The sequence below is a fragment of the Vigna umbellata genome, chromosome 7, assembly GCF_029865625.1.
Source record: "Vigna umbellata cultivar VRB3 chromosome 7, Vumbellata_1.0, whole genome shotgun sequence".
Classification (NCBI taxonomy): Eukaryota; Viridiplantae; Streptophyta; class Magnoliopsida; order Fabales; family Fabaceae; genus Vigna; species Vigna umbellata.
The window spans coordinates 12975662-12997860 of record NC_142171.1 but is presented as its reverse complement, the minus strand read 5'-3'; the positions used below and the strand labels follow the sequence as shown (position 1 = coordinate 12997860).

General features: G+C 35.4%; 2 protein-coding genes across 2 annotated transcripts; both read right to left on the bottom strand.

Moving 5' to 3' along the window:
• Positions 1 to 1151: 1151 nt before the first annotated feature.
• LOC124822869 (uncharacterized) lies at positions 1152 to 3055 on the bottom strand. Its single transcript, XM_088095015.1, has 3 exons — positions 2918 to 3055; positions 2523 to 2675; positions 1152 to 1727 (listed from the first exon to the last, which is right to left on the bottom strand). The coding sequence occupies exons 1-3, from the start codon at positions 2927 to 2929 to the stop codon at positions 1314 to 1316; spliced, it is 579 nt and encodes a 192-aa protein (XP_087951141.1). The 5' UTR covers positions 2930 to 3055; the 3' UTR covers positions 1152 to 1313.
• Positions 3056 to 10439: 7384 nt separating this feature from the next.
• LOC124822868 (uncharacterized) lies at positions 10440 to 20328 on the bottom strand. Its single transcript, XM_047294940.2, has 7 exons — positions 18564 to 20328; positions 18004 to 18094; positions 17758 to 17915; positions 15871 to 15922; positions 15650 to 15726; positions 11371 to 11464; positions 10440 to 11245 (listed from the first exon to the last, which is right to left on the bottom strand). Exons 1-7 carry the CDS (start codon positions 20142 to 20144, stop codon positions 10440 to 10442), a joined length of 2859 nt encoding a protein of 952 aa, XP_047150896.2. The 5' UTR covers positions 20145 to 20328.
• Positions 20329 to 22199: the final 1871 nt, after the last annotated feature.

The following is a 22199-nucleotide window of genomic DNA, read 5'->3' as shown; positions in this document are numbered from 1 at the left end:
GAAAAAATAACCGAGGCAGTGATTGCACTAGTGTTAGTCAACTAAATGGTCACCTACTAACTTAAGCAACATCTTTAGTCAAGCTTCCTAACAACTCGATCAATCTTGTATATGTCCTGCCCGATCTGTTATAATTCTCGATCGACGTGCTGCATGACCTGCCTAAATATGTTACAATGCTCGGTTGACCTTCTACATAACTTCCCGGTATGTTATAATGATTTTAAGCAAGATTTATTATAACAATTTTAAGCTGATGTTAAAAGTTTAAACCTTATGTTGGAAACTGACCTCAAAGTCTCATTTTTAGTAGTGATTTAAAAAATTTCTTTTATCATGACGTCAGTTCTTATTTTTCATGTATCAAATACGATCTTGTGAACTACCTTCTTTACAACATCTTTTCTTTTATAGTTTGATAATGAAATATTTTTCTTTTGTCAGTCATGAGTATTTTTTATTATTATTATACGTTTGTTATAAAGATAAATAGTTCATTCCACACAATATATATTGACATATTTAAGTTTTAGAATAGTAAGAAAAAGATAAATAGAATTAGTTCAAAAATTTTAATTTTATTTGAACTCCATTAATGAATGTGGTACTTGAATAAGTATTTGATCTTTAATAATTACATGTGTATTTGTTAAAGAAAATATTAACGTTAATATACCATTAATCTTGAGTGATTCTTTTGAAATGTTTTGAATATTAATATTAATTTTCTATTTAATAAGCATATATAAAATTACTAAGCATTCAACACGTGATCAATTATATTAATCATCTACAAAATTAAAAAAAAACTATAAGAATTAAAATTGTTATACTAAAATATAATTTGTTATTATACTAAAAACACAATATATGTTATAGTAATATTTATTTGTAATCATTATTTATTCTTATTATAATTGTTGATCATCACCAAATATAATATCAGGAAGATAGAATTATATACTAGTATGTAACTCTATTCGTAATGGTTCGTAATTATTGTAAATTTTGTAAGCTTCCATTGTCTGGGCGGAGACAATTGAATTCAAGAAAAGTAAGCTCTGGATTATTTTCGGAAGCCTATGTTATATTCAATTCGTGATGAACTGCATTCATCCGTGGCAACTGTAGTGTGTAGCAGACTTGGCGTATAGTACGAAGTTAAAATAAATTATTCCAACTACTTGTAACTTAGTGACCAAACAAAACATATGATAAAAGTTTGAGATTATGAAGCAACAAATAAAGAAATCCAAGATCCATGGAACGAAATATGAAGAAAGTGAGAAGCAAAAGGGTCATCATGCATCGATTTATCTGCACAGACAACACAGAGTTACTGCTGTTCCATATCCGTTGCTTTGCTCCAACGCTTTATGAGCAACGTGGCGACCAACAAATGGCGATTTCGACTCTTGAACTGGGAACAAGTCATTATGTCCATAAATGGTTGAACAATGATTATTCCTTCTATGATTTGCAGCTTTTCTTTCTGACAGAAGATTGTTACCAAGTGAGGGAGCAGCAGCACTCACGCTCACTGCATCAGTAGTTAGCTTTGAACAAAGTGAGAACAACCAAGGCCTCAGCTTGTGATTATTTTCGTTGTTCTTTGAGGGTTGCACCAATCTTCCCTTGCTTGATCTCCTTGAGACTTCTAAAAACCTAGAAATTCCCATGAGGCTGCCAAGCGTGATGCTCTTGTCACGGAAGAATGATGCAGTGGACTTAACCGAGCAATACGAAGTTAGAAAAATGACCCGTGAAAACAATGCTATATATGAACATGCATAATCCAATCTAAAATTTCCTTTGAAATTACTTCTGTCAAATATTATAGTAAGTTTTGAATTACTCTACGAAGAGTCTATGGAAAATGGTCGTGCTCATTAGACGTTATGCTTTTGATTTGTGTTTAGAAAACGACTTCTCAAACTTTTGACTCATTTTTCGTATTCATTAAATATATTTTTCAGAATGATATTAAATACAGTTGGGAATAATTCTTCACTTGACTTAATAATTAAAGGAATATTTTAATTGAGTTGTACTTGAATATGACAACCTATAAACCAAAATTAAAGACACAGAAGTCAAATCAGAAGCATTTTGTCTCAACGCAAGACCATGTTCTGGGCCATGGGAACCAAGCAACACCGGTAACACCGAAGAGATTGAGAATCCAAAAGAGAACAACAAGAAGATGAATAGTCATGGCAAGTCTGATCGCCAAAATCATAGTCACATAATATATTGAATGAACGATTAAGCAACAGCGTTTCGTGGGTATTACTTGTGTTTCATTTCCACAAAGGTTTCCCACATTTATTAGAGTTATACTAATGCACATTATATATTGTGTCATTTATTGTAAAGTTAAGTTAATATTAAAATCCCTGCTTGAAACGTTACAATGACTGTTTGAAAAACTCTAAAAAATTCGTCAATGAACTTTAAAACGAGACAGAATGTGTAAAAGTTTAGCTTGACCATTATAGGTTTGTTGACAGAAAGTTATTTACCTGTGTGTCAAGATCTGATGAAGAATGAGTTGAAGGGGTGGGAGAAGCGGTGAGAATGGTGCTGAAGGAAACTGAACCAGAGAAATCACCATTTCCTGCTAACCCAATTCTTGCATTCAATAGTCTCAAACCCAAAGGCCACCCTTCTTCCTCCTGCATTGCCTCAAAACCAGCCAAAGGGTACGTAAAAAAACATAAGATACAGAATATGAAAAACTTATTTTTCGTAGATAATATCTCTTCAAATTTTAGTGTGCTTCTCTTTTTCAATCAGTACACGTTCCAAAAACACTGTTAGAGATGATGACAGTTAAACCAAAAACACTCATAGTGAATTGATTTAAAACCTTCTTTGTATGTGAGTGAGAGTGAGTATAAGGGGATAGAGATGATACCTGCAAAACCATTACTGTGTTTGAGTGAATTACCTTGGAATGGTATGAACAATACGGAAATGAAATAGTAGAAACAAGAGTATCGGTGTTAAAATACTCACCAACCTAAGACTCAATCCCTTTTTTAGTCAATAGGTGCTTCATTCCACATAAAAAAAAAAGAAAACTATTACATTTAATGTTCTACAAAACATAATTATTATTTTAATACATAAATAGATAAATAATCTGTAATGTTTTACGAAATATAATTATTATTTTAATATATAAATGGATAAATAATCTGTCCAATATAACTTGATATATTTTATTTTTAATATAACTAAAAATTCAATGTTTTGTATAAAAATGTAATTTAGTTGATTTCATTTGAATTTATTTAATAACTAACTAATCAAGCATATATATTTTAGGTTTAATCATTCACTAAGTCCCTATTTTCGCATGGAATCTCAATTTCGTCCCTTTCTTTCTGAAAATATCAATTGGGTCCCAATTTTATGAAAATTGCAACAAATCGATCCTTTCCGTTAAATAGTGTCAAACGACGTTAAAAAAATTTGAGTGGATGCTAAGATGACGAACGAACGCTCGTCCACCAGCGAATGAACGCTCGTTCACCAGCGAACGAACGCTCGTCCACCAGCGAACGAACGCTCGTCGACCACCGAACGAACGGTCGTCCAGTGTGGAACGAACGGTCGTCCAGTGTGGAACGAACGGTCGTCCAGTGTGGAACGTTCGTTCGTTGGTGGACGAGAGTTCGTTCGCTGGTGAACGAGCGTTCGTTCGCTGGTGGACGAGCGTTCGTTCGTCATCACAGCATCCACTCATCAATTTTTTTAACGCCGTCCAGCCAATTTAACGGAAAGGATCGATTTGTTGCAATTTTCATAAAATTGGGACCCAATTGATATTTTCAGAAAGAAAGGGACGAAATTGAGATTCCATGCGAAAATAGGGACTTAGTGAATGATTAAACCTATATTTTATCTTTAATGGTCACCTAAGTTGATTGGATTGATTGAAGGAATTAATACAATTAAATCCTTGAGAGGATTAGGATCGATGCAACGATTTCTAGCATATTATAAAATCAATTATTTTATTATACTATATATATATTCTAAATATACAAAACTGATGGTATGAAATATAATTTGAGAACTCGGATAGAAGGTTGTCTCTGTTTTGAGGAAAAAATAAAAAGAAAAACTATCATTCACTGAATATACCCTCTGACCAATGCAACACAACAAGAGTAGAATTCAACGACTGCACAGAGAACAAACAAAGGAATCAGCATTGATGAGATAGTGGCATGCCCGTATGGCTATAAAACTGTGAGCGTGGTAGAATGGATATGGACGTAAGAGCTTTTCTATTGCAAGTGAATGCATAATTGTCTCTGAAAGTCAAAAAAATGAGACAAAGTAGAGGGTGACATGAGAGTGACTTCTTACCAGCCTTTTTCTGCAACAATCTGAGCCCTGGTTTGGGAGATGCCACAGATGGTAGCAGCAGTGTGCTAGTGGGAATATTATTTCTGCCAGTTATTAAAGAACAAAGACTGCAGTTGTGTGGGTCAGAATAATTCTCACTCTTTGTAAGGATTACGTGGTGGGGACAAACTTAAAGGCTCTCCAAGGAACATAGTTTATTGAATTGTATATATTTGATATATAAAAATAAATTTATATGTGCTTGAATTTTATAAAATATTGTTTGAGTTATGAGATTAAATAACGAAATAATAATATTAATGAAGTGATAAATAATATTTTATATAATTTTTATCACATACTTAAACAGTGCTTTATGAAAGTTAGAATGATCAATTACATTGCATTTCCGACTATAAAAAAATTAGGCTTTTAAAAAAGTATGATATTTTTGGTAAAGAACAACTTTTTATAATTGATCTAAGGCGTAAAAACTCTCGTTTATGGAAGTTCAAAATAAATTAACCTTTTTTTAAATGACTATTATGGGTCCGACAAAAATAGGATTTTAAAATGTTACGTATATTTTTTTCTTCCTCACTTCTTTTCTTTCTCGAAAATCAATATGCGCAATGACGACCTTAGGTGAAGTAGAGACTACGACTACAGAACAATTTTTTTTTTCACTTTTTTGTGGATTACTTCTCGTGGAAAATGGTTATGCCCAGTTACATTTAAGCTTTGTATCGAAACCTTTAATTAATTTATTCATATTGAAATCATGATTATTTTTAAAAAACTTAAAATGTCTTGCTCTATTGGTGATGGATTTTAGTGATGTTGAAACTTGAGATATAGTGATATTGAGAAATTATGCTTATGTTTACTTTATACTCCTGTTGTAAGTTAAAGTATTACTAAAGGACCTCATGAACTGATTGTCTTCTCAAAGAAAAATTATTGAGTTTTTTTTTTTTTATCTAAGCCTAATAAGCATAATTGTGTTGGTAAATGCATGTTGACATTAACTAAATTTTCATTTCACTTTGAAAGTTTAAAAACATTTAAAAGTCAAGCGGTGGCTAATTTTATGGTTGAGCTGAACAATTACTTTATGTCAAAAATTATCGATATTGAATTAGATATCGTGAACATTATTAATGAAATTGGAGTATGAAGCGTTAATACTGAGTCTCGAGACATTTATTAAGTTGGGTGCTAAAATGTGTCAATTGGAGGATATTCTCAGGCTGTAAAACAAGTGACTCCAGAATACAAGAGTTTAAATTATATCAGTACAGTAAAAAAATGTCTTTGATGTATGTTATTTTGGACATTCAACGTTTAACTCTGTCCCAATGTTTTGTTAGAAGACGTTACTTTGATGTCGAATTTCTATGGGATGTCAATTGACGCCGGCTACCACATAGACAGACGTCGAAATTGACGTTGGTTACCACGTGAACTGACGTTGACTTGCGTTAAGCGTGCATGTGCCTCACTCAACTAGAAATTCCTGGGTGAACCATTAGAAGCAATTAGACGTTGGATTTGCATTAAAAAACGTCGTAAAACGTCGGTTTCGACATTAACCAACATCTAATTTGTTTTTTTTAAATTATTTTTTTTACAATATTACCACACCTGAAATACAAAAAATCATCCCTAACACATTACAAAATTATACATACTATGTTTTTCAAGTGATTATAATACTAAAGCAATATAAAAAACAATCCAAAACTTAAACTATCAAAAGTAAGCTAATTAATGTATTTAACCGTAATAAAATTTTTCCTAAAGAGATGACCATTGGTCCTAAGTCAATCTCTGCAGAAGATATGTTGTTCACTCTTGTCGTATCCTCGTAACATTTGAAACATAAAAGGAGAAACACTTACGCTTGTAGCAAGTCATATTTCATCCTCTTATGTAGGGAACAAAATCATAAAATTGTGCATTGTCTTGGAATGATGACCACCAGTTGCCAATGAGACCTATGATGAATTACAAATAGTTAGTGGACTAGTTAAGTAAACTTTAATCAAATTTTATATTTTGTAACACATACCCACACTAATAAAAAATCGTATTTTTAACTCGCATATTATGCTTCGGTTCCAGTAAAACCGAAGCGTATCAAAACGCGGTGACAATTTCGTAATATTTAGAACACTATATGCCTCGGTTGTCAAGAAACCAATGTGTAAAGGGAATACTGCCTCGGTTAGCAAGGTGAACCGAGGCATAAACTCCAAAGATATTATATTAATTAAACCTTTCATCTGGTACGACAGTGGTGGCAAAGATACTGCCTCGGTTGATAGGAAGGACCGAGGCATACAAGCTTTTACTACCCCGGGGGCAAGAAGGACCGAGGCATAAAAGCCTTTCTTATATGCTAAGGATGAAATTTTCCCCCAAATGTTCAACCAACGAAAACCTAGCGCGACTGAGTGCCTTCTTTCTCGCGTCGTCCAGCCTCGTCCCCGACCAATCCACCGACAGCATCGTCTACTCAGAGTGCGGCCTCGTCCCCGACCACTTCACCGGTGACATCCTCTGCTCTGAGTGCGGCCTCGTCCCCGACCAGTCCACCGGCGCCATCCTCTGCTCCAAGTGCGGCCTCGTCCTCGAGTCCCACTCCATCGACGAGACCTCCGACGGGCGACAACGACCCCAACCGTCCTCGAGTCTAGATCCCCTCGCGAGGATGACGGTCACGACACCCACACAGCCAACACAGCCATGGGATCGATGGTTTCTGGCGTTAGTCTTTTTGGTTACACATCTAGGACAACGCAAGGGATGGCGATGCACGCGAGAGTCGCTGCTTACTAGGTTTGCTGGAAGGGAGGGTGGAATGGCTGATTACTACAGAGGAGTTGGTGGCTGATGCTCATTTGTTGTTGGCGTCGGCGGTGGGGAAGAAATTGATTTTTGGGGATGACAACTTCCGCAATGTTGGCGCCTTTGATTCTTACAAAAGCTAAAAAGGTACTTTTTTTTATTTTCAAGACGTTGCTGGTATTTCTGATTTTTTTTATTTTTGATGGCAAAGTTATGCACTTCATGGACTCTCCAATCTGGATAATGAAACTGTTGTTGTATTGATCAAAGGAAAAAGAATCACAGTAATAGGCTCACCTATTGATCTTGCAGCTGAATGTGCAAAATGGAACCGCATCTATTAATATGGATTGATACCTACTCACAGCTGAATGTTTGCTTTCCATATTTCCAGACTTGTGGCCATTGAAGAAGTATGGATTGATACCTAGTCAAAGTTTTATATGTGTGTAATGGTACCGCATCTATTAATACAAACTAATATCCCGCTACACAAGAATGTATTGTTTCGTAAAATATAAAAAAAAAACCCTTTCTACTGCCTCGGTTCAACGCCAAACCGAGGCATAAGACCCCCTGTACTGACTCGGTTCACCAGTAACCGAGGCAAAAGCATATACCTTTATGCCTCGGTTCAAAGTCGAGGCAAAAAGTGGTAGACTCTTTACCTCGTCTGTATATACCTTGGTTGCGGAACCGCTGCGGATAGGCGAAAATAATTGTTGTCGTTTCCCTTTACTGCACTAGTGCCATCAATGTATGGCGCCGACGTAAGGTATATGTCTCTTTTTGACTCAGCCATCTATGTCCGCAAATAATTTTGTTTGCTCTCAAGTGTGTTACCAGAAGTTGAATAGTCTAAGGTTCAATAAATTCGTACATGAAAGACCGACCTTGGTCCACAATGACTGTGTCCACTTACTTATAACAAGAAATTTAAGTTGTTAAAAATTAATAATCTAAATTTAATTAGTATGGAAGACAATGAAATATCTTACATGCACCATAGTTGAAGGATTGAAATATTCAACATCTTGTCTCTCCTAATGACCTCTATTGCATCATTTAAATTGAAATATACTGCCACATGACATTGGAGGACAAATACTCTTAAAAAATCCCAGTACAATTCTACTAGTCCTTTTGACAACCTGGATAATTTTGCCATGAGCTTTGTTAGAGGATCATTCTCTACTTTTGCCATGTCATCATCTTCATGTATTACATGTTGATGCATGGCCTGCTTCTAAAGATGTAATACTGAAATAAATATTTTCAAAGTAATCAATCAATATATATAAATTTAACATAAAACTACTAATAATAGAAATATAATACCTGTGGTGTGGCAAGATGTGGTATGATCAATGCTTTAGGCCAGACTATAAATGTGTCTATGACCTGCCCCACAAATTGAATTTCTGAAGTTGGTAAATGCACTTGAGCTTGGGGGTCATGAACTTCATCAATCGTCACACACACGTGGTAAGGTAATAAGGGAGCACCATGAATAGTTTGCAGTCCTTCAAGTACTCATCTGATAGCCACTACGTGTAGGGGATCCCCATCAACTAACAACTCATACTGACCACTACAGTCAATAGGATCTACAATAGAGCATGATCCTTTTGTGCTCACACGACGTCCTATTGGAGCTCTAGTGGGCCACCCCATAGTCGCTTGGGTCATGGACTACAACTTTTCTTTAAGCGCTCTTTGGATTTCTTTTTGTTCTTGAGCTACTCCATGAATCGTTGCTCCATAGATTGCATGCGTTGGTTGAGCCTTTCCTCCACTTAGAGCTCCATCTTCCTCAGTGCCTCTTGACTCATTGATTCACTACTTCGTTGTGTAGCGCTAAAGTAGTCCCAAAGACCAATCATACCTCCAACACCATGCACACGTCCTGGGTGTTCTGGCTTTTCAATGGTCATTGTAAGAATGTCACATCCCTACCTTGGCCAACAAAGGAATCCTAGTTTGTTGCTTAACCAACTCATCCTGCATATGATAATGAAGCCCACGCACACGAGTGACATGTTTTCCATGGGTCTTTGGTGACCTGTTTGAGGCATGGCACGCATGAACCAGCCAGTTAGCCTTCTTGGCTCGAAATAGGTCAGATTGAAGGCTCTTCTTCACCTATAAATAAGAGGGCTTCTATATTGTAAAAATTATTTTTGAGCTTAGTGAAATATTGTTTAACTTGTTTTTCAATCCTATTGCTCTTGAGTCCTTTTCGATTTTTATTTCTCTACTCTTTTTTCTAACTTCCTTTATTTGTAGAGGTTTTCTGAGCTGAGAGGTCCCATACACTTACCTTCCACCCATCTAAACACGTCAAACTCGTCCATTCTCTACAATTTCCGCTGCACTGGAAGTCTCTCTATCGTGAAGCTGCTGCTTGCTTGTTTCCAGCTGGAAGTGGCTTCCATCACTATCCATGTTAATTACTAAATCCTAGTTCCTGTACTAAAATCTCAAATACTGGTGTGGTTCTCAAACAACCATAAAACACTGCATCATATCAAGTTCAAATAATCCACAGCTCCTAAATAACCTATTTTAAATTCTTATTCTGCTTATAACCCTCCTTATCCTCTGTGGAATTGTAACCTGTCTATAGTTTTAGTCTCATGACCCATAAGCCCATCCCACTGTTAGATCAAAACTTTAATTATTTACTAATATTAGTATAATAATAATAAATATACAATATAAAATATATGTGAAGTCAAATTTTAATTTATTTTTTAATAAATAATATTTTTTTACTAATAATTTTATTATGAATATTGATTTAAAAAAAATTAAATAAAATTCACTAATAATTATTAATGGATAATGGTAAGTGCGGTTGGATGTTGGAATACTTTTACCCAATCAATTATTAAGTCACTAATAAAATACCAGTACTCAATATCTATAAGTATATCAATTAAGAATATTTATTTAATATCTATCATAAAAAATTTATATGCAAATATCACATATGAATTGTTTTGTTATTCCTAATCTTTTGTTATCCCTAATGATGTAATTATGTATGTATTAAAATGGTCACTAAATACAACAATTTCGAGAAAATTTTAAGATTTACATAATTTGTTAACCTACATTTAAATGCTTCACAGTGTACTGGTGTTGGACACCCATCTGTCTCTTTATGTTGATGTCTAATGGTTGCTGTAAAATAGGAGTTATGTTGAATAAAGAAAAAGGAAAATCATCTAAGTGTTAGTAAAACTATTATAGCTTCCAAAAAGATGAGGTTGTCTAATCCTTCTTGGCAGCCCAAAATTTTGATAGCATCTGATCTCACCTCCTAACCCAGCTGTCACAATTACCAAACCCCATGCCGTAGGAACAACCGTGGAGGAAATGTGGCCACTGTCCAATAATGAATAAGATGAAGAAAATGATCCACTTGAAGAAAGTGCATCACTAAACCTAGATGAGGATGATGCAGTTCTAAAAGAAGCACTAAATCCTGAATCTGTGCGAGAAAATGCTTCAAGGTCATCTTCCTCTGCGGTGTGGCAATTATCTTTCATTGGAGACTGAGGTATCGTTCTTTTACTGTTACCAAATGAATCTCCAAGTCCTGATTCTGCATGCAAATTTGCCGCAAGTTCTTCCCTAGGGGAATTTGAAGCTCCTTCTGAGTTAAGGCTAATACTTTTCCTGGGAAGGGGTGGAAGAGTTTTCTTACTACCATTTGCAGAAGATGGCGATGGTGTTTCTTCCCCACCAATAGAACCTCCCAGAGAACGTTTTGAATGCTTTTTGGAAGGCACTGGCACTAGCGGAGGATCACCTTTGACGGTACAATTCCATGGTATTGCTACTGAAACATCTTTGCAGTTGAAGTGCTCGTGAGCACGAGTAACTAGCATAGTTTTGAATTTTCCATTGCATGCACTTCTATGATCTTCATGCTTCCACACATATACTTCAGAATCTTCACTTGCACTTATAATATATCTTCCATCTGGACTAAATGAAGCTGCAATTTGACTGTTTGCATTACGAAAACCTGTTCATGTTCAACACCAATATTTTAAATCAACCTTTTTATGTTGCTGGGGCTGTGGAAATAGTTCTCATGCAAGAATTGATCATATCAGTGAAAAGGTAACTTCGGATAATGTTTTGCAGCACCTTTGTACTTTTGAACTACTTCTGAACCTTCCAATATTCTTATTCTTGAATCTGCTGAAGTTACAAGAATTTCTGATGGTTTGCCTGGAACAAACTGAAATGACAAAACGCCAATAATTAGATACATATACTTTTAGGATTACTCAGAACGAAACAAGTATGACCAATATATGGATATTAACTCACAGGAGGAGTTATTTTTACATTCGAGTCTGGTGTATTAATTTTTCAAAAAGTTAAATATGTTTTTAGTTTTCAAAAATTAGATTTAAAATTAAAATTTATTTTTATTCCAAATTTTAATATATTTTGGTCATTAAACTTTAAAAATAAATTAATATAATTCTTTTAATAAAACAACATTAATGTATTAAATAATATTCTAAACTAACATGTGAGATGTAATGTATGAAATAGTATTATTAAAGTATAATGCAAATTCTAGAAGAATGTAAAAGCTCCTTAGATAGAAGAATTGAAATGTAATATAAGTTCTAAAATATTGTAGAAAAGCCTAAGATAGGAAGAAAAATAAAAAATATTTTACGTAGGTAAAAATCTAGAACATTCCACATAAGTTGTGGCTAGTATGTTCTAGAATAATCTATGGGTTTATAAATACCCATGAACTCTACCATTTGATGCAAGATGTAGCCAACATCTACCATTTGTAAGAAGCTAACATCTACTACAACTAAAGACAACTACAACACTTCTTCCGACTACTACTTTCACATTCCACTATCTCCACATTTTCTCTACATTCAACTATCTCTACATTTTCTCTATCATCAACTATTCATTTCACAACCTCAAAATACTAATAGTGGTGTCAGAGCTACGTTCGATCATCTACTGGGCGTAGATAAAATGTTCAACTACCTCAAACAAAACTATAACTCATTCTACTACTTCCAAATATATTCTCAACACATGGCTACTACTAATCAAACATCATCAATTCCAATACCTATTTTCAAAGGAGAAAATTATGATTTTTGGAGTGTCAAAATTAAGACATTCTTCCGCTCTCAAGATTTATGGGATATCATAGAAGAGGAATTCACTATTCCAGAAGACACCTCTACTCTTATTGCAGCTCAAAAGAAGGAGTTGAAAGAAAACAAGCAGAAGGATTCAAGGGCTTTATTTGTTCTTCAATAAGCAGTTGATGACACAATTTTTCCAAGGATAATTGGTGCCACAAGTGCAAAACAAGCTTGGAACACAATACAAGAGGAGTTTCAAGGAAGTGACGAGGTACACAATGTTAAACTTCATTCTCAAAGGCGAGAGTTTGAATTATTAAGAATGAAAGAGTCTAAGACCATTAAAGACTACTATTCTAGAATAAAAGAAATAGTTAGTCAGATGAGAGCCTATGGCGAAATATTCTTGACAAAAAGATCGTTGAGAAAATTTTAATTTCTATTCCCCAAAAATATGATGCAATCGCAACTATCATTGAACAAACAAAAGATTTGACTACATTGTCAGTAACACAACTAATGGGCTCTCTTGAAGCTTATGAACAAAGATTGAAAATGCATGAAGAAGACTCGGTTGAAAATATTTTTCAATCAAAATGAAAATTACGGTCTCAGAAAAAAGAATATGAAGGAAATAAAAGTAGAGAAAAAATTTCTAGAAATAAAGAAAATTCTAGAAACTTCTCTATTACTTGTCAAGGAAAATATCCTCCATGTGGCATCTGTAAAAAGACAAGTCACTTGGAAAAAGATTGTTGGAATCATGAAAAACCTCAATGCAAGTATTGCAAGAAGTTTGGTCACATGGAGAAGTATTGTCGTAATAAAAATAGACATCAAGCAAACTTTGCAGAAGAAGATAATCAGGAGAAACTCTTATTCTATGCCAATCAAGAATCTCCTAGTGGAAAAGGGAGTTGGTACTTGGATAATGAATGCAGTAATCACATGGCAAAAGATCAGAGTATCTTCAAAGACATTGATAAATCTGTCAATGTCAAAGTTCGGCTAGGAAATGGAACCATAGTGGAGTCTCAAGGCAAAGGAATGGGGGAGACAAAGAAAGGTACGAAATTCATCAAGGATGTTTTCCCAATCTTAAAGAGAATCTTTTAAGTATTGACCAAATGATGGAGAATGGATATTCTCTTCATTTTGAGAAAGATACATGTAAAATTTATGATGGTAAAATGATAGAAATTGGCCAAGTAAAAATGGAGAAGAGAAATAGAAGCTTTCCTATAAGCTTCAAACCTGGAACTAATATTGCCATGAAGGTAGAAGTTGATGACTCATGGCTTTGGCATAGGAGATTTGGCCACTTCAACACACATGCCTTAAAGCTTTTATATCAGAAAAACATGATGAGAGATCTTCCATGCTTGAAAGAGAATAATGAATCATGCGAAGGATGTCTCCTTGGAAAACAACACCGATTACCATTCTCGACAGACAAAGCACGGAGAGCAAAAGACTTATTGGAGTTGATTCATTCCGATGTTTGCGGACCGATGAGAACACCTTCACATCATAACAATAGGTATTTCATCCTCTTCATTGATGACTTCTCTATAATGACATGGGTCTATTTCTTAAAGGCAAAGTCAGAAGTTTTTGGAGTATTCAAGAAATTCAAGGCCCTTGTCGAGAAGCAAAGTGGAAAACAAATAAAAGTACTTAGAAGTGATCGTGGCAAGGAGTACACATCTCGCGAGTTTGACAAATTCTTTGAAGATGAAGGCATAGAGCAACAACTTACAGTTGGATATACTCCACAACAAAATGGCGTGTCAGAGAGAAAGAATCTCACAGTTATGGAGATGGCAAGATCAATGTTGAAAGAGAAAAGTATGCCTAACATTTTTTGGGCTGAAGCAGTCTACACTGCAGTTTATATTCTAAACAGATGTCCAACTAAGGCAGTCCAAGACAAGACTCCTATTGAAGTTTGGAGTGGAAGAAAGCCATCAGCTAAACACCTACGAGTATTTGGATCTATCTGCTACATACATGTTCCTGATCAAAAGAGGCACAAGCTTGAAGACAAGACTATACAAGGAATATTTTTGGGATATAGCACACAGTCAAAAGGCTATCAAGTTTACAACCTACAAACAAAAAAGCTCATCATCAGTCGAGATGTTGAAGTTGATGAAAAGGCTTCTTGGAATTGGGAAGAAGAAAAAGTTGTTAAAAGCAACATTCTACTTCCAGTGCAACAATCTCAAGAAGAAACTCAAGAAGAGGCAGAAAATTCAGGTACACTTTCTCCACCTCCACAACAAGATTCTTCACCTGAATCTAGTCCAAGAAGAGTAAGATCTTTGGTAGACATATATGAAACTTGCAATATGACCATGATTGAGCCTAACTGTTATGAAGAAGCCTTAAAGCAAGAACTATGGTCAAGGCAATGGAGGAAGAAGATCAAATTGAAGATATGTTACCAAAGCCAAGATTTGAACTACTGTGCATAATGCTTGGAGTTATCGAATTTGCATTAAGGAGGAGTATTAAAGTGTAATGCAAATTCAAGAAGAATGTAGAAGCTCCTTAGATAGAAGAATTGAAATGTAATACAAGTTCTAGAATATTGTAGAAAAGCCTAAGATAGGAAGAAAAATCAAAAATATTCTACATAGGTAAAAATCTACTACATTCCACATAAGTTGTGGTTAGTATGTTCTAGAATAATCTATGGGTCTATAAATACTCATGAACTCTACCATTTGATGCAAGATGTAGCCAACATCTACCATTTGTAAGAAGCTAACATCTACTACAACTAAAGACAACTACAACACTTCTTCCAACTACTACTTCCACATTCCACTATCTCCACATTTTCTCTACATTCAACTATCTCTACATTTTCTCTATCATCAACTATTTCTTTCACAACCTCAAATTACTAACAAGTATAAACAGTTCAGGCGTAACTTCAAATGTAATTTTACGTATAATTTTTTTTTATTATTGACGAAAATTAATTTTGTATTTAAATTTAAAAATTAAAAACATATTTAACTTTTTAAAAGAAAAATGCTAAAATTTATATTTGTTTAGAATATTGTTTACTTTGTAACTATACGAGCCTTAACTTAATCTTCCCATAATGTACTTGTTTTCTCTCTTTTATTATATCTAACCATCTCTTGAGCAAGACTCTCAAAGATGAAAATTTATTAAAAAAATAAAAAAGAAAACAATTGTACAGACAAAAGGCCAGTAAATTTGTTTTCCCTGCATCAAATCCATTCTGGCTTGTGGCACATGAAAATAAGAATTACCTGAAAACCAGTGACTTTTCTTAGTTGGGATTTCTTTTGTGAAATCTCAATTGTTCCTGTTTGAGTTAGTTTGCAATCTGGTTTACCATAAGGAAATGGGAATTAACAGCTTGATATATTCAGTTTAAATGATTTATAAGATGTGTTAAATTTTTATTTAGATTACAAGATAGTTTCAATAGAGATAAAGATATAAAGAATAGAAGTCAAGTAGTTAATACCTTTTGTGCTATATGTACGACAACCGCCCTTGTGGGTACCAACAATAGCACCCTGAAATAATGAGAAAATATGAACAAAGATCAAATTAATGCATTATTAGTATTTGATTTTGTTTATCACGTTATTATCTAGGTTTAAATATGATTATTATGTGCACCCAAAAAGAGTTAGTTTCATCTTGTTTTATGGATTCCTTTCTCATCTTTTGCATATGCGTAGCTAATCTTTAATATTTAAAAAACTGTCTGTTTTTTATTTATTTTGGAGCTTTTAATGTTAATATTTTGAAATTTGCTGAGATGTTAACATTCTAAATCAATAGTTATGAGGATTTCACCAGTTTATAGGGTTTATAATTTAGATTCACCTTATTATAATTATGATATAGTTTCTAATTTTTTGACGTCTAAAGAAGTTTGTTTCGCAGAAGAATTGAAAATAGTCTTTTAAATGGTTTTAATATGTTTGATAAGAGTAAAGATTGTAATTCTGACGATAAGTCCGTTCAAGTTAAGAAAACCGGGTCAGAATAGACTAAAAAAAACTAATACTAAATCTTTCAAACTTTGTAAAAAGCACTAATGAATTTTAAAACCTTTTGCAAATTATATCTCTTAATATGTTGAAGAATTTGATTATTGAGCTTTAATTTATTAGTGGTATATTGGTTAATTTTTTTTCACCTATCACTACTTACATAGTTTTTCTTATAATAGGTATTTTTGTCTATACGTCCGATATAGATATATTTTTATGATAGGTTTGGTTAGATCTTTGTTGGAAATCCATCTCTTCTTGATTAACGGATACAATTCCATTGAAACTAATAAATGGTTTATTCTAAGGTCTTGAAATTATTTTTTTTTACTCTTAAGGGATGTATATTCATTTTTGGAAAGGTGAAGCACATCTAATATTCACTATCATTCTTTATCTAGAACTTCAAACTTTCACTATAAATTGTGGTTGTGAGAGATTTGGAAGTAGTTGAGTAGTCTAACTAATAAGTTGAAGAATGATAGTAAGTTAATAATTAATTGAGAAAGAAAAGAGAGTTTCTATAATTTATTAGTGAGATTGTTGTAAGTCATCTAAAGAATGAGTTTGCATGTTATCTTCTTGATAAGAGAGATGTTTTTGTAATCCTATTTTCATAGTTGAGATCTTATTATTACTTGATCATATTGTTTTTCCTTCTCACATTTTAAATGAGTTTTTCATATTAAAAATATTATCAGTTATTATCTTCTTTTATTTATTTTTTTCTTGAGCCTATTTTAAATTATACAGAGAAATCTTTTCACATATTTTGTTCAATTTCCCAACAATTCTCCAATGTTTTTTTTTTCTGTTCTTTTTATTTTTTTAATGAAATCTTCTGGAACATTAAAATCAACGAGTAGATTTCTTTTGTTCATTGTTAACATCAAGTTAATGGAACTACCTATTGAAACAACGATAAAATAATTTAGCTAAAGCTGATGAGTTAAACTTGAGAAACACCTGAATGAATTCTGCTTTTATCTATTGTGTTCTTCCTGTCTCAATCTAATTTTGATACCCTCTTTTACAGATATCTTTGTTTTATTTTTATATAAGAGAATTTTATCCCGTTTCGAGTTTTTAAGATATGTTAAATGAGAATTATCTGATATAGGGTTTGGTTATACTATTCTTCGAGAGCGTTATACCGAATGATACCTTTTGGTATAATGCTGTCGACCAGTAGTATTATCGAATGGTATCATTCGGTATAATGCTGTCGACCAATAGTATTATCAAATGGTATATCTGTTATCATTCTTTAAGAAATTATGGAGAAACTACTACTGTATTTAAATAAATCTGATTACAACCAATAAGAAATTCTAAGAAGAAAACAATACCTGACCGTCAGGTGTAAACGACAATGCAGTAACCATGTCATTGATATCAATCCAATCCACAACATGGCGTTCAGGAATGCTCCATAATCTAACCCTAGCGTCCAGCGAACCACTTATGAAAACATCATCTTTGAGAGGATTGAATTGTATGCAGGTTACTGCAATATCCATATATAACTAAATATGCATAAAAATCATAAAGAATATTAAAATCGTGCTCCAGAGGCTCAAACATCTCACTCTCACCATAGTCACTGTGGGGAAACCTGTACAAGCAAGTCCTAGTCTCCAAGTTCCATAATCTGACCGTTTTATCCATTGAAGATGAGAGAAGTAGCTACAGTTCAAAATTATAACCCATCAAATTTGAGGTTCTAATTATCTTCTTGCATGCAATAATACACCATGAATTTTGTATCCTAAAAGATATTTCACATGAATTTTAGACGATGATGATGATAAATTCTTTTTACTATTTTTTTTACTATTTTAGACGATGTTGGAAAAATGTTGTAACATATCATTTTCTTTTATTTATTTAGTTTTTTAAGTTATTTTCAAAATGAATTTATTCGTATTTGATTATTTTTCAACGTTGCTCAATATTATTTATAATAAAGTAAACGGATTTTTTTTAATTCTGTAGGGTTGGCTAAGGTTATTATTTTTTTGAAAAAAGTAAGTTTCTGATTATTTTAAAACTAAACAGTTTTTCTGTTAGTTATTTTAATTAATTTTAGAAAACTATACCCATTTTGTGATTTTGGTCATCTGTCTAGCAGGAAGCATGAAGGTGCAAGGAGTACCTTAGATCGCGACCATGACAAATCTAAAACATCATCCAAATGTCCTTGGAAAGTGCAGAAGGGTTTGTCGGACAGTGAGAAGACAGTTTCAGGAACATGAACATAGTCAGGAATGGCGGGGCCCTTTTTGGTTCCGAATTTGCCCTTCTTCTTCTTGTCAGCCGCCGCCGGAGAGAAAGGCGAACCGTCGTTGGAGGCAAGCAAGGAAGGGTGAATAGGTGTGAAACTCCCCTCGTCGATCCTCAACGACATAAGCTCACACTCCTGCACTTCCCACACGTGTATCACCTTGTCCTCACCTGCACTCGCCAGAAACCTCCCATCCAAACTAAACCTAATCGTCCAAATCGACCCGTCGTGCCCCTGAAGCTCCTGACACAGATGCAACGCCGAAACCTCCTTGTGCGACTTCCCGCTCTGCCGCACTCGCACCCACTGACTCTTCTCCGCCGCCGCCGTTGCGGCGGCTGCGTTACCAACAGCCTCTCTCTCCCCAATGAACCCACTCGCCACACCTTTTATGTTCTTCAGAAATGCAACCCCTCTTCTCTTGCTCATCCTCAAACTTCTTGAAATGTACGAACTCGAAGTCAGCTTCCGCGACAAATTCTCGTTCCTCGTACTGCGTCGCATAAGCTCGTTAACCACGCGCGATTTCCCCACCGTCTTTTCAAACTCATCCATAGTTAACTGCCTCCCCGTCTGTAAATCACTCAGCCTGTTCCACGCACCGCTTTCGGTGCATTCGTTCACAATAAACTCCTTCCCCGTGTCCAAGTTCTTTATCAGGAAAAACGCTCGCACTCCCGAATCCTCAACTTTCGCGCTTTTCGGCTTGGACTGCGGTGCTTCGTCGGAATCCCTCAACACCGCTCTGTTTCTCGTTCCCGGCGGAGCGCGGTGGACGAACACCTCCGTCGCGGTTCTCGTCAACCTCTGCTTCGAACACTTTCCGATGAAATGTTCTCTTCTCGACCTCTCCAACGAGAACAACTCGATGTCTCCCTCGGATCGCGAACGAACAAGAACTAATTGATGAGAGGAGTTCTCTGAAAACATCTTCTCTGTCGAAACGGCAACGGCTGTCGTTGTCTCAGAAACCGGCATCGTTGAATCAGTAATCGGCGTCGTTGACACGATAGGTGTAACGGTAACGGGATTAGCGCAAGTAGACGGAAGTGTTGATTTTTCGGAGGAAATGGAGTTGGTGGGCTTTGAAACTGATTGACCGAGTTCCACGGGCGTGGTTTTCGAGAACTCTTTGTCGTCGTCCAGACCCATGCCGTGGAGCAAACGCTTTCGGCGCTCGTCAATTGAGATGGGGGCCGCCATCCATACGCCGTAATCTTGAGCAGCATCCATCGTGGGAGAAAGGCTGTTTCGACGCGAGGGAGCGGAGGAGATGGCTGAGGCGAAGGAAAGGCGGGGGTCGTCGAAATCGTCGTCGTCATCGTCGGAGGAGGAGGCCAGGTCGAGGGGGGCGGCGGTGGAGAGGCGGCTGTATGACTCGAAGAAGGCATCATCGTCGTCAACATCGCCAAGGCCGTCCCAGTCCATCGTCATCGTTTTCCGGCGTCCCATGGCGGTGCATTGGCGCGAAAACAGGGGTTGGGGATGGATGTGGTATCTCTGGAGTGAAATCTTTTTTGTTTTTTTTGGTTTGGTGTTGAATTTTTTGTTTGTGGCTGCGTGTCGGTGTTTGGGGCAGAGGAAGTGAAGAGAGAAAAAGAAGGAAAGAAAGACAGGTTGATTACCGTTATGGATTTTTGGGGGCAAAGAAACGGTCAACGGATTCCATGCCTCATTCTCTGTCTTTTCTAATGTCTTCACTTTCAAAAATGAAAAATAAAAATTTATTTCATCACTTAGGATACTAAGTGTAATGGTACGAAGATTTTATAAAGCTATTTGACAAGCTAGGTCCATTGATCCAAGGACACTTGAACCTTGGGAGAGGCTCTTTCCTTGCAAGCCAGATTTCATTTCACAGATTCCTCTCTCTAGAACAGAAACTTTGCCCTAACTCAAGTGCTCTGACTTCTCTCTAGGTTTCCAGTCATTTCCACCGATTGAATCATAATTTGGTGGTGTTTTCTTGTTCCTGGAGTCAAGAGCTACGAAACCATCTGATTGGTTTTGCGTTCCAGCGGGTAAGTAGATTTTCCCTCTTTCCCTTCACTGTTCTTGTCCTAGGTTGTACCATTTTCTGATTTCTTGTGCCCTGTGTGATTTTATCTTTCATTCTCTGTTTATTCCGACTCAAAGAGCTAAAGTCTAGCACCTATTTGGTGATTTATAGGTTCTGTACAGTTTCGCACGGTGTAGGGGTACTGTTAGAGCATCTGTGAACTGTGTTGAGCAACCCACCAGGTGAGGGGAGCTAATTATTTTTCTTTGAATTTATTGCTTGAATCTGATGCATGTTGAATTTTGGACTGTCGTGCGATTTTGTACGGTATTTTGGATTTTTAGTATATAGGATGGTTTGAATTGAACTGGTGTACTCTTCTGAAACTGTGTTATAACTTTTATTGTATCACTAGTGCAGCGAAGGGCTTTTACCGCGGTTCATTTTCACTATACGTCGCGGTTCTTGAACCGCGGCATATTCAGCCGCGGTAGTAAGTCAGACACTTTATACCGCGGTTCGAACCGCGGTATATAGTCTGCGGAATATGCCGCGGTTGTCTAGGGAACCGCTGCCTAAACCCTAAAAAAAATTTTAAAAAAAAATTAAAAAATGCACTATATGCCGCGGTTGAACCGCGGCATATAGGCCGACGAATATGCCGCGGTTGAACCGCGGCATATAGGCCGACGAATATGCCGCGGTTAGTGTCAAAACCGCGGCCATATGTCTCGTTTGTGAAAAAAAACGAAGCACTATATGCCGCGGTTGTGGTTAGAACCGCGGCATATTCCCCTGCAGTTTTTTAAAATTGCAGGTCTGTTTTTGTGATATCCATTACCACAAAAACAGACCTGCATATAAAAACATTTACAGAAATTCAATTTCAACATAACAAACACATGTTCAAATGTATTTCAACATCAAATAAAGTAGAGAGTCTAAGAAAATTCTATCTAATCAAATGCATTGTTTAAATCTAAATCTAAGAGCTATTGTATAATCTAACTATATACTTCGCAGCATCGTTCCTAATGAATAGTAGTGACTTCTCAGGAACTGGTGTAGTAGTCTTGAATCTCTGCAAAAGACAATTCATTTTAATTAGTGTATATGAATTCAACATTTGTTAAAAAATCAAAATTTGTTAAAGTTAAATATTACCGTTTCCCAGCTTCTTGTGATGTGAGAACGAACAATATGGGTCATCCAATACATTACATAGTATCCACACTCATATGACCCATTTTGTCTGTTACACTACAATATATCATCACAGTTGATAATAGTTAGTGAATAACATTTGTTATAAAACAATTATAACAAAGTCAGACTTTAGCATATGTCAAACCTTGAGAGAAATCCAAGCAATCTTTCTACTCTTAGCAATTGATCTCCCGTCCATCATCATACTTGCTGGAATAGAACTGTATATAAAAAAATGTTTTAGCATTCAGTTATATAACAAAGAAAGTCCAAACATTGAGGTTCTTACCAATCAATTGCTT

What these genes read in the sequence shown, in the direction of transcription:
- LOC124822869 (XM_088095015.1), bottom strand. An exon ending in CATCAGATCTTGACACACAG is followed by an intron (nt 1,728 to 2,522) that starts GTAAATAACTTT and finishes TGCTCGGTTAAG; the next exon opens with TCCACTGCATCATTCTTCCG.
- LOC124822868 (XM_047294940.2), bottom strand. Translation starts at nt 20,144, where the DNA reads ATGGGACGCCGGAAAACGATGACGATGGACTGGGACGGCCTTGGCGAT. An exon ending in GTTTCCCCACAGTGACTATG is followed by an intron (nt 17,916 to 18,003) that starts GTGAGAGTGAGA and finishes TGGATATTGCAG; the next exon opens with TAACCTGCATACAATTCAAT. An exon ending in AGTAGTTCAAAAGTACAAAG is followed by an intron (nt 11,246 to 11,370) that starts GTGCTGCAAAAC and finishes GAACATGAACAG; the next exon opens with GTTTTCGTAATGCAAACAGT.